Source organism: Hippocampus comes, unplaced genomic scaffold (assembly GCF_001891065.2).
Source record: "Hippocampus comes isolate QL1 unplaced genomic scaffold, H_comes_QL1_v1.1 scaffold201, whole genome shotgun sequence".
Lineage (NCBI taxonomy): Eukaryota > Metazoa > Chordata > Actinopteri > Syngnathiformes > Syngnathidae > Hippocampus > Hippocampus comes.
The window spans coordinates 173,222-184,246 of NW_017805558.1; the positions used below are offsets into that span (position 1 = coordinate 173,222).

At 41.7% G+C, this 11,025-nt stretch overlaps 1 protein-coding gene across 2 annotated transcripts in view; it reads left to right on the plus strand.

Annotated features, from left to right (window-relative positions):
• Positions 1 to 5,709, plus strand: part of ndufa10 (NADH:ubiquinone oxidoreductase subunit A10) — a 12,530-nt gene extending 6,821 nt beyond the window's left edge. Inside the window, exons 3-10 of one of the 2 annotated variants that reach the window (XM_019879861.1) lie at positions 692 to 907; positions 982 to 1,068; positions 1,146 to 1,267; positions 3,778 to 3,857; positions 4,392 to 4,446; positions 4,522 to 4,607; positions 5,256 to 5,364; positions 5,445 to 5,709. In XM_019879861.1, coding sequence (XP_019735420.1) covers positions 692 to 907; positions 982 to 1,068; positions 1,146 to 1,267; positions 3,778 to 3,857; positions 4,392 to 4,446; positions 4,522 to 4,607; positions 5,256 to 5,364; positions 5,445 to 5,513 — 824 coding nt within the window. In that variant the 3' untranslated portion in view covers positions 5,514 to 5,709. The remainder of the gene's footprint in view (positions 1 to 691; positions 908 to 981; positions 1,069 to 1,145; positions 1,268 to 3,777; positions 3,858 to 4,391; positions 4,447 to 4,521; positions 4,608 to 5,255; positions 5,365 to 5,444) is intronic. The other variant, XM_019879862.1, reaches the window with a different exon arrangement.
• Positions 5,710 to 11,025: the final 5,316 nt, after the last annotated feature.

An 11,025-nucleotide genomic window follows, 5' to 3' on the forward strand; every position in this document is an offset into this window, starting at 1 on the left:
AAGGACCAAGGACCGACCTTCGGTCCTCGAGCCGGTCCTCGAGGCCAAGGACCGGCTCGAGGAACACATCCCTGATAAAAAGGTATCACATTGGGATAACTCTATCCAAATAAAGGAAGTAAGAAAATGGACGAAATTTAGATAAACACTTTTTCTTCTAAATGCATAGCTGAGGTACATGATGTGGGTGGGACTGGATTGATGGGGTGCCAACTATGTCTTGGCAGATCATCAAAATTAAGTGACTCATCAAAAAATGTGATTGGGACATCGTTACTCATAATAATTGGTTTTATTGGCCCTCACAAGCATTAGGATTGCAAAAAAAATGCAACTAATGTGGTTCTTAAAGAAACAACGTTTAACAGCCTCTGGATATTGTAAACAGGTTTTTACTGTATTTGCGATTTTAACATGTGGGAACAATTTAATTTTTTTTTTATAAATTTGACCAATTTTAACATTGCCAGAGTCACAGCATTGATGAAATTGTAATTTACTATCTTCATCACTAGGTGGTGCCACAACTGTTACATGTTGTGTTTTGATCTTAAACAGAACACACACACAAAAAATACTCTCTGGGATGCTTCGCTGTTGTCTGCTATGGTGCATTTCTTCTGTTTGGCCTCACAGCGCATGGAGGTTCATTTTTTTCCCCCCCTGAGTAAACGTTGCCGCGTTTCCTCAGGCATGCTCTACATGGCCGAACCCGACACTTTCTACTTGGACAAGATGTCAGGAGAGAAGGAGCCCCTCCTGGTCGACTACAATGGAATGTGCAGCCTGGAGAAGTTCTACGTGGACCCAAAAGCAGCCGATGGGAACAGCTACAGGCTGCAGCTGTGGATGTACATCATGCGCCTGATGCAGTACTCGGATGCCCTTGAACATCTGTTAACCACAGGTACCGTAAGGGCCCATCGCAACCTCCGTTTTCTCCCTCCCCTCTTATTGAGATTATGTTGCCTTGCGTCAAAGGCCAAGGGGTCATCCTAGAGCGTTCGCCCTTCAGCGATATGGTGTTCCTGGATGCCATGTTTGAACAGGGCTACATCAGGAAAGAGTGTAAGTGCCAGTTTGTCATAGACATCACGTTTTCAAAGGTACACAGGCGTTTGGTCAACGCTGCCTTCCACTCGCAGGTGTGCAGCACTACAATGAGATCAAAAACATCAGCATCTGTGAGTTCCTGCCTCCGCACCTCGTTGTCTATGTGGACGTGCCCGCCGAGGAGGTGCATAAGAAACTGAAACAAAGCGGCAAGGTAAGATTCACAAACTTCATTGGTCAATAACTGCGAAATCATCATTTATGATGGTACAAAATACTTCATTTTGTTTTTTTAAGCCATTTAAAAGTTGACACGCTGATGTGTTTTTGATCATTGGTGTGATGCAGAACCCAAATGCGCTTCAGCTTGAGACCAAAAATTCTCCCTCACAATTTTCTGGTAACGCGTGGACCCATCGTTCATAGCAAGTCATACAGGTCCTGAATAAGTAAAGCCGCCCGAGACAACAATCACCATGACTGTTGGTTTTCCCCGCTTTGATATTTAATATCATCAAACAAATCAAACCAAGAAAACATAGGATGCAGGTTTTAAATGGTGATTTCAGTAAAGGAAAAAAAATGTTCAATGCTACCTGACCCTGTGTGAAAAAGTAAAATTTTCAGATCATTTTCACTGACCAGAGCGAAGCCTGATTACCTCCAGACCTGTTCAGTCAATAAATCTCCTAAATAGAACCTGTCTGACAAAATGAAGTCGGCCGAAAGATCTCAAAAAGCTCCAACAAAGTGCCATAATCCAAAGAAATTAAAGAACGGCTGAGAAATAGAGTAATTGACATCTGTCAGTCTGGAAATGGTTAAAAGTCGTTCCTTAAGCTTTAGTACTCCAGTAAATCACAGTGAACCATCCCAGGAGTAGCCAGCCAGAATTCACCCCAAGTGACGACTCATCCAGGAGGTCACAAACTGTCTACACTGCTGGCCTCCCTCGCCTCAGGAAAGCTCAGTGATCATGACTCAACAATGAGGAAGAGGAAGGACTGGACAAAAATGAGATCCTTGGTAGAGTTCCTCGCTAAAAACCACTGCTGACCAAAAAGAACATCAAGGCTGGTCTTAGTATTTTTGCAAAACACATCTGAATGATTGCCAAGACTTTTGAGGCGAATCTTCTATGGACCGACGAGCCGAAAGTTGAACTTTTTGGAAGGTGTCTGTCTCGTTAGATTTGTATCAATATAACACAACATTTCAGAAAAAAAGAACATCATACAACAGTCAAACATGATGCTCGTAGTCTGGGGTTGCTTTGCTAGTTGAGGACAACGTGACCAGAAAATTTTATGGGAGAATTTTGGGCCATTAGTTTGACACAGGGCTGCCCAACCATTTTTGACCGAAGAGCTACTTTTCAAGCCAACCAACCTTATGCGATCGAAAGTTACCGCGCATGCACTCACACACTCACACACACACACACACACACACACACACACACACACACACACACACACACACACACACACACACACACGCTCGCGCGCGAACCTATACACATGCGTGCTTAAGCATGCACGCGCGCACGAACACACGCATGCAGCCATAAAGGCCCCTAACATCAATGAAACAGAAAAATAAAGTGGATACAAGATTTTGTGAAAAGAAATTCACTGGCTACAGTGGGAGACCTGACGGGGGGCAGGGACGCACTTTCGCAGCGTGTTAAATGCATGAACATCACTCTCGACTTGGGACCAGTCTGTGGCCTTCCTATCGATCGCGATGTTGCTGAAATAAAGTAATTCTGCCCAAAAGGAATGGGCCAACATATACACACAGCAATGCCAAAGACTCATTGGCAGTTTGTAGACAACGCTTGATTTCATTTGTTGTTGCTGAGGGTGGCCCAACCTGTGATCAGGTCTCAGGGGCAATCACCTTTTCACTCATTCTCTGTTTTCCCTCAAGTAAAGGAATTTGTGAACACTCTGGTTTTGGTTTTCTCTGCGGATACAACTTTTTGCACAGCATTTCGCACACATATACCATATTTTCCGCACGAAAAGGGGCACATAAAAGCCTTCCATTTTCTTAAAAGCTCACGGCGCGCCTTAAAATCTATGCGCCTTGTGAATGGTTATTACGGTAATATGTCGACCCCAGAATGGCTCCTTTCTAGAGACATTCTTACAACGCAGAGTTCAAACTTAAGGCGATCGGGTTAAGCAGGTTGAACACGGAAATAGAGCTGCGGAAAGAAAGTTCAGTGTTAACGAGTCAATGTTATAACTTGCTGTTGGTAAAGTGAACTGTGTCGCTGCTTTAGTAAATAAGTTTTATTGACATTTGATCGTTCTGTAGCAACGCCACTCAACAGCTAAGCTCGTTTGTTCAAAGCATCTTTGATCTATGACATGGGTTGCGTCGGCGCTGATTGGTTGAATCACTTGCGTAAGTGCTTGCGTTCATTCGCGCACATTTCCTTGAGCATAGTTCCATCTAGTGGATGCATTGTAGATTGTGTCTTTTAGTGCGGTGCATCCAATATATGAAAAAAAATTACAAAATAGGCCATTCATTGAAGGTGCGCCTCATAATCCAGTGCGCCTTTTAGTGTGGAAAATACGGTAGTTCGCCTAGCACGCAGCCAATTCATCATGCCAATCACCAATGATGATATTTTCCTATCTGAAGGGAATTGAATCTGATGTTTTGAATATATTGATGTGAAATGGAAACTCTGTATTTGTGTCCCCTAAGCAGCATCTTCAGAATGTGCCATTGGCATATCTGAAGAGCATTGAAGACAGCTACAAGAAGACCTTCTTGCCACAAATCAGGTGGGTAATGCTTGCTGTTGTTGCTTTTAGCTTTTTTGCAGGGGTTGAAAAAAATAAAAATTAATGTATTGGTCATTGTTTGTCTCTATGCCAGTGATTCCCAACGTTTATTGAGCCAAAGCACACATTATAAGTTAGAAAAATCGCACGGCACACCGCCAAACAAAACTGTCACAAAAAGAGGGTTACGCGTCAATGTCATAGTTTTTGCCGTTTAATAGAAGATCATTTAGGTGTTGTTTCTGTCACTACAAGTTGCTGGCCAAGATAGAGGGACAAAGATTCAATATTTGTTATTAATAAATAATTTTCTCACCAATTAGGTGAAATTTGATAATTTCCCGCAGTACACCATGAGAGCTCTGATGCCACACTAATGTACCCTGGCACACTGGCTGGGAATCACTGGTCTATGCAAACTAAATTAGTATTTAAAAAAAAAAAAAGATGTACATGCATTTGTTGACCGTGAACACGATTTTGCCGAGTTGTGCATCAGCAGTTTACTGCAAGTATTGGCTTTTTGGCTTTCAGTGAAAAGTCTGAGCTGCTGGTTTACGACGCGACCCAAGCCCAAGACTTCGAGAGGGTAAGAGTCACTCACGAAGAGGCATCTGCCAACTGTCTGTGGTACAATTAATTGACATTTTTTTCACACCATCAGGTGGCTGAGGACATCGAGTATTTGAAGTTTGACAAAGGCCCGTGGCTGGAACAGGATGACGTCACTTACCATCACATGAGAATGCTGTGAGATGTCTATTTTTGAAATGCAACTACAGTGAACCCTTCAAATTCGTGGTGCTTGGGACCAATGCAAAATGGCAACGATTCAGAAGTAGTTGTAATCTTTTGTCGCAAATACAAGCTACTCCACCGCATTGGCACCTTAGAAGGAGCAGGGCATGTGGGCAGGCTATTATGATGTTGCGGGAAGCGGAAAGAGGTGAATTTTTCAGTGAATAGTTCGTATTTAGGTCACCGGTCACCAACCCCTTTGAAAGTGAGAGCTACTTCTTGGGGAGTGATTGATTCGAAGGGCTACCAGTTTCATGCACCCTTCTGAAGTTTGTTAAACGACCTTGAATTATATGTTAATAATTAATTAATTATCTTGATGTTTGTGAAGGCCCTGACCATGTAAATGATTAGGAAGTCATTTAACATGGTAGGAAATGGATAAATAGCAATATGCAAGACTTTTTCGATAATTTCTGCAAATATTAACATTTTCAAATCATAACTTCGCCGGTGAGCTATTTTTAGAACAAATTTTGGTTCGACAGAAACATTTGTGGGGGAGGTGGGAGAGAAAGTTGTATCGCATATCGACAGGGGTTCATTGTATACAAGAAAACTAAGAGGCGTTGTGGCTTTAAGTACATTTGCTGTTTTCAGTGTTGAAGACAAAGAGAAGGTGGCATCGTTGACCCATATACCCAAGTTTCTGCCTGAGATCACCATCGGGGCGCACGATTATGATGAAAAATACTACGCCTTTAAATCGGTACGAAGACAAGATGTGCTTATAGCTACTGTTTGTCACATTACTGCCCAATTAAATTCTACTGTATCTTTTTTTTTTAGCTTCCTGGGAAGAAATATGCTCGGGGTTATAACGCAGACATCGGAGACAAATCCATTTGGCTCAAGTGAGGAAGATCGCTTTCTGGCCTCGCCATTGACCAATCGGCTCTCAGCGTGAGATATTAGCATCTTGTCTCCACTTGTACATCCTATTATGTATGTATTGAAAGAATAAATTTTCTCATACACATCCATGATGTGATGTCAGAGGGAAGTTATTGACATACATGGGCTGCTTCATTGACAATCGAATGAGACCCAGTATAAAAAAAAAAAAAAAAATCTGCCTTACTAAAGATAACAATGCTCATTTTCAGGCGTAATCATTTATCAAAGTTTATTATTGTTGTTGTACATCTTACTGAGCTCTATTTGATTGACTAATGTAACTAAATAAGGTCATCAAAATTATAACTGCTGCGATTGATTGTCATCTGTTATTATATGGCGAGCCAGCCCGACCAAATATGGCGCCTTAGGCGACACTTTATGTGGCAGCCGTCTACAAAGGCATACGCTCACAAAAGAAATCTAATGGCATTGTTCCCATCACTGACTGAATGTCTCCAGTTAAATAACGTCGTGCAATTTAAAATGTAACATACAATTTATCCATTCATTTCCTGAAATCGCTTACCCTCAAAAGTGTCGCGGGTGTACGGGAAAATACAGTAATTTAATTCTTGTATTGTCAAATCACAAAATGAAAGTGGGAATATGCATATCCACCGTGTATATATATGACATACATTGTATTACTTTCTGTTATGTATCTTAAGCACAACTTTGTGGCAAAATGGAAATTTTGATGAACAACTGCAAAGAAGTACATTCATTCATTCATTTTCCGATCCGCTGATCCTCACAAGGGTCCCGGAGGTGCTGGAGCCTATTCCAGCTGTCTTCGGGCAGTATGCGGGGGACACCCTGAAACGGTCGCCAGCCAATCGCAGGGCACACAGAGATGAACAACTATCTGCACTCACACTTAGGGACAATTTGGAGTGTTCAATCAGCCTGCCATGCATGTTTTTGCAATGTGGGAGGAAACCGGAGTACCCAGAGAAAACCCACGCAGGCCCGTGGAGAACATGCAAACTCCACACAGGGAGGCCGGAGCTGTGAGGTCGACACGCTAACCACTGGACCACCAGGCCGCCCAAAGAAGTAAAGTACAGTTTATTATAGCATGTGGGATTGCTATGGAGTATCCATCCATCCATTTTCCGATCTGCTTCATCCTCACAAGGGTCGCGGGGGGGTGCTGGAGCCCATCCCAGCCGTCTTCGCGCAGTAGACGGGGGACACCCTGAACCGGTTGCCAGCCAATAGCAGGGCACACAGAGACGAACAACCATCCGTGCTCACACTCACACCTTGGGACAATTTGGAGTGTTCCTTCAGCCTGCACTGCATGTTTTTGGAATGTGGGAGGAAACCCACACAGGCCTGGGGAGAACATGCAAACTTCACACAGGGATGCCGGAGCTGGAATTGAACCCGGTACCTCTGCACTGTGAGGTCGACGCGCTAACCACTGGATCACTGGGCCGCCCTGCTATGGAGTATTACTATAATAATAATAATAATGCATAGTTTGAATAACTAAATGTTGAAACAATAAACATGCTTGAGACAATTTAAAATGGCAACACAATGAACAACTCAGGTTAAAAATCTCAAAAGGTTTGAAAAATGGCATGTTGATTAACCATCAAGAGCTGGAAAAACATTAGTTCGCCAAGTCGAGCCATGTAGACTAGGCAATAGACATTGACCGAGTAAGTTATAATCAGGTGTGTTGGTGGAGGGAAACCTCTAAAACATGCAGGCCCTCGAGAACCGGAGTTTGACGTCTGTCAAATTTACCTGTCCGATTAGGAAGCTATGCAGATTGTGACTCCATTTGAGTTGTGCAAATGGAACAGGCAACAGGCGGCAATAAGAGGCAAAATGAGCAAGACAAGTCCTATCCAGGGGTGCTTTTGCAGGTGCAGTCCAGAGACTATTTCTGTGCTCTCATCCTACCTGACTGACGATGTTTTGGTCACATTTGCATTTTGTCAGTGTCCCATCACTGGAGGTACTGTATCATGAGGCATTGTCTACCGAAATTGCCTCATTCTGACTTGCCCTAAGGAATTTCCACGGAAGTTGGATCAGCCTGTTTGAGGTCTGAGTTTCCACTTTTATTTTAAGTAGGATTCCAAAACCAGACCCCTATGGGATAATTATTTTGTTTTGTTCCCCACATATTCCACTGTGTGATTCAGAAAGATTTTCCAATGGGAACATTTCCTTAATTGATATCACGGTGTATTCTTGTAGTTTTCCCTTTATTTATTTATTTTTTGAGCAATTGCATTTCGATTCATGATTGTGCTCGAAGAATCTTCAGGGTTTTTTTTTCTGGAAAAAAAAGATTTTCATTCACTATTTTACATTCCATAGCTCCGTTCATTGCTCCATCAAAGCTGTGATGTTGGCCATATTGGTGCCTTAAGCATAAATGATTTGTGGTGCCTCACCACACCTCATGCACCATCCCTGACAGAAATGAACAATATTTGTCAGTTTTGCTTTATTTTACAAAATAACTTGTCAATATTAATGTTTCAAAAACTTTCACAAAAATATGGGATAAATAAGTCTTTATAAAACACTAAGAATGGCACCAAATACTCAAATAAAATTAAATGTTTAAGAAATAAAAAATGAAATAAATGCCACTACTTTAACAAATACACATGTTTGATCATCTGAAATGCTCACTTGGCCTTGAGTTCCTCCTTGAACATACTGAAGCATTAATCATGTATTCAGAAATATCCATCCATCCATTTTCCGATCCACTGATCAGAATCAGAGTTGCCTTTATTGTCGTATAGAATACGAAATTTTGGTGCCACTCCTTAGTGCGTTTCATAAAAAAATAAAATTGAATAAAATAAAATAACGGTTTAATAAATACAAATATCCTCACAAGGGTCGCGGAGGATGCTGGAGCCTCTCACAGCTGTCTTCGGGCAGTAGGCGGGGGACACCCAATCGCAGGGCACGCAGCGACAAACAACCATCCGCGCTTACGCTCACACCTCGGGACAATAGAGTGTTCACTCAGCCTGCCATGCATGTTTTTGGAATGTGGGAGGAAACCCATGCAGGCCCGGAGAGATCATGCAAACTCCACACAGGGAGGCCGGTGCTGGAATTAAAGCCGGTACCTCTGCACTGTGAGGTCAACGCGCGAACCACTCGGGCCGCATGAAGAGGTCAAGTATGCTCTTTGCACATGCCGTGACCAGGATTCGAACAAGCATTGATGCGGCCGCAACGCAGGGTACTAACCACGACACGATTATGGACTGACACAGTGAAATATACACTAGCTATTATGTAATCCTATGTTTAAAACGCAGGTACATTAAATGTTCAATATTTTACCTTTCCAGTCAAGGACTGATAGGGCACTATTTAAATATTCTAGACATAATGTGAAAACAATGAATAAGAAAGGGAGAAATCTACACAGCTTTAAGATCGATCCCCCCCCCCCCCAAATTACAGTTTCACCAATAGATGTCGCTCTTGGCCTATAAACCTCTCGAAAATGTCGGCATTGTATATAAAACATCTTTGTCTCGTAACGTCCCATTTATATTTCGTAGCGTAATCAATGTGCAGGTCCACAAAAACGTTTTGGGTTGTTTTTGGGGATCTTGTATAACGCAATCGAACAAACTAAGAGAATGAAAGAGGAGACTGGAAGGTACCAAAGGTGTCTACGAGAGGTCCGCACAGGAGATTAATCTTTTTTCGTGAAAATAAAAAACTAAGTTATTTTTGTATTACATATATCCATTCACATACCTTTATCAAAAATGTTATATTCTGTTATTATTATAATTCCTATTGTTATGATTTTATACAAGCTTGATTTTTTTTGTTAGTTTTTTTTTTGTTACCCCCCCCCCCCCCCAGGCTGTTGGTGCCCTCCGCGCAGTGCGCGATCAGCGTATGCTGAGCGCTATGCCTGGAAGTCACCCTGTACCCTTTGCAGAAATACAGCCCCAAAATGCACTGTTCACCTCTGTTTGACCAATCGGGATAGTGGTCTTTGCGTTGTAGTCACAATTTTTGTCATCCTCCCAACAACAACAAAATTATTGCAAAACTTCAACGTTATTTATTACACATGACAATTTGACATTTTGGTTCAAATTTTAGCAATTTGACACACATGATTTGCTTACGCAGGCCACATAAAATGACATGGCGGTCCGGATCAGTGCCTTGAGTTTGACACCTGTGATTTAGATGTTCACTGGTAAACTTAACTTCTTGAGCAGATTTCAGTCGTTTACGACACAATACTGTATGTGTTCAACTGTTTTCACCATGACTAAAGACACTTTCTCCAATTTGTTGTTGTCCCCTTAACAGCAAGCATTGTGTGGAAGTTTTTAATCATCTTAAAATCTTTTGACAGATCTTCAGTCTTGCCCATGTGGGAAAGAGATTGGAAGATAAACATTTCCCATGAACAGGTGTGTTTTGGTGAGTATTGTTCGTAGTTTGTTGTCCACAGTTATGTGGGGCGCTGAAACTCACAAATTTATGGGAGCTAGAGGATTGGCTAAGTCGTAGAGGACCAAATACTTATTTCACTCCATTAAATGTTTGTTTTAAATAATTTTCCCCGCCCACTGATTTTCTGTGTCCACTGTTACTAGAATCAAACAAGCATAAAAATTGAAGATGGAATTTGTGAACTAACTTTGAAATTCAGCAGTGGATAAAATGTATTATTAACCCCTTTGTTTCATCATATATTTATATTAAATTCTGAGAATAATATTGCATGAAATTCCTATCAAACAATTTCACCAAAAGTCTGGAATTTTGCTGTTTAGCTCTTAGACAGCATCAAGGTGCGCAAAAAAAATTTGACCTACTGAACACAGAACAGTTGGACATGTGCATTCAAAATTTTGGAGAAGGTGAAATTAAATGTTCCCGTCATAGTGCACTTCATCTTGAAATCTAATTTGAAAGTTCAGTATCCCGGACTTTTAGAAGTAGTAGTGCATATTATGAGCATTTGAGGGTTCATTGTTTTGTGGCTTTTTAGAAAGGCTTTTTTTTTTTAATTTTTTTTTTTTTAAAGAATTGTATGGCTTTATGCACGGGCTGTAATTTTTGTCCACTGCTACTACAGGGCAATTTACTCAAAGAAACGTAATTGAAGAAACCACATTAGTGGCATTGAATAACAGGTTGCAAAGTCTTCTTTTAGCCACTCGTACCAGTCATTATTAAAAGTCTGAAAAGGCCTGTTGCCCAAAAGTTGACTTTTTCATTGGAAAAAAGTCCAAAAACTAATTTAACGCTACAAATCGTCGCCCACAGTGTCTCGCTCGGCGCTGAGATTAATCTGAGGGCGGATTAGCAATGCCGGCGCTCAGTTAATCAGTCTGAGCCGTGGATGCCGCTGCCACAACCTTTTTGGGCCAGGCCGGGACAAGTGAGAACAGGTGAACGCAGGCGGCCTATTTCGGGCTGTTGTTGATGCTGACAAAGA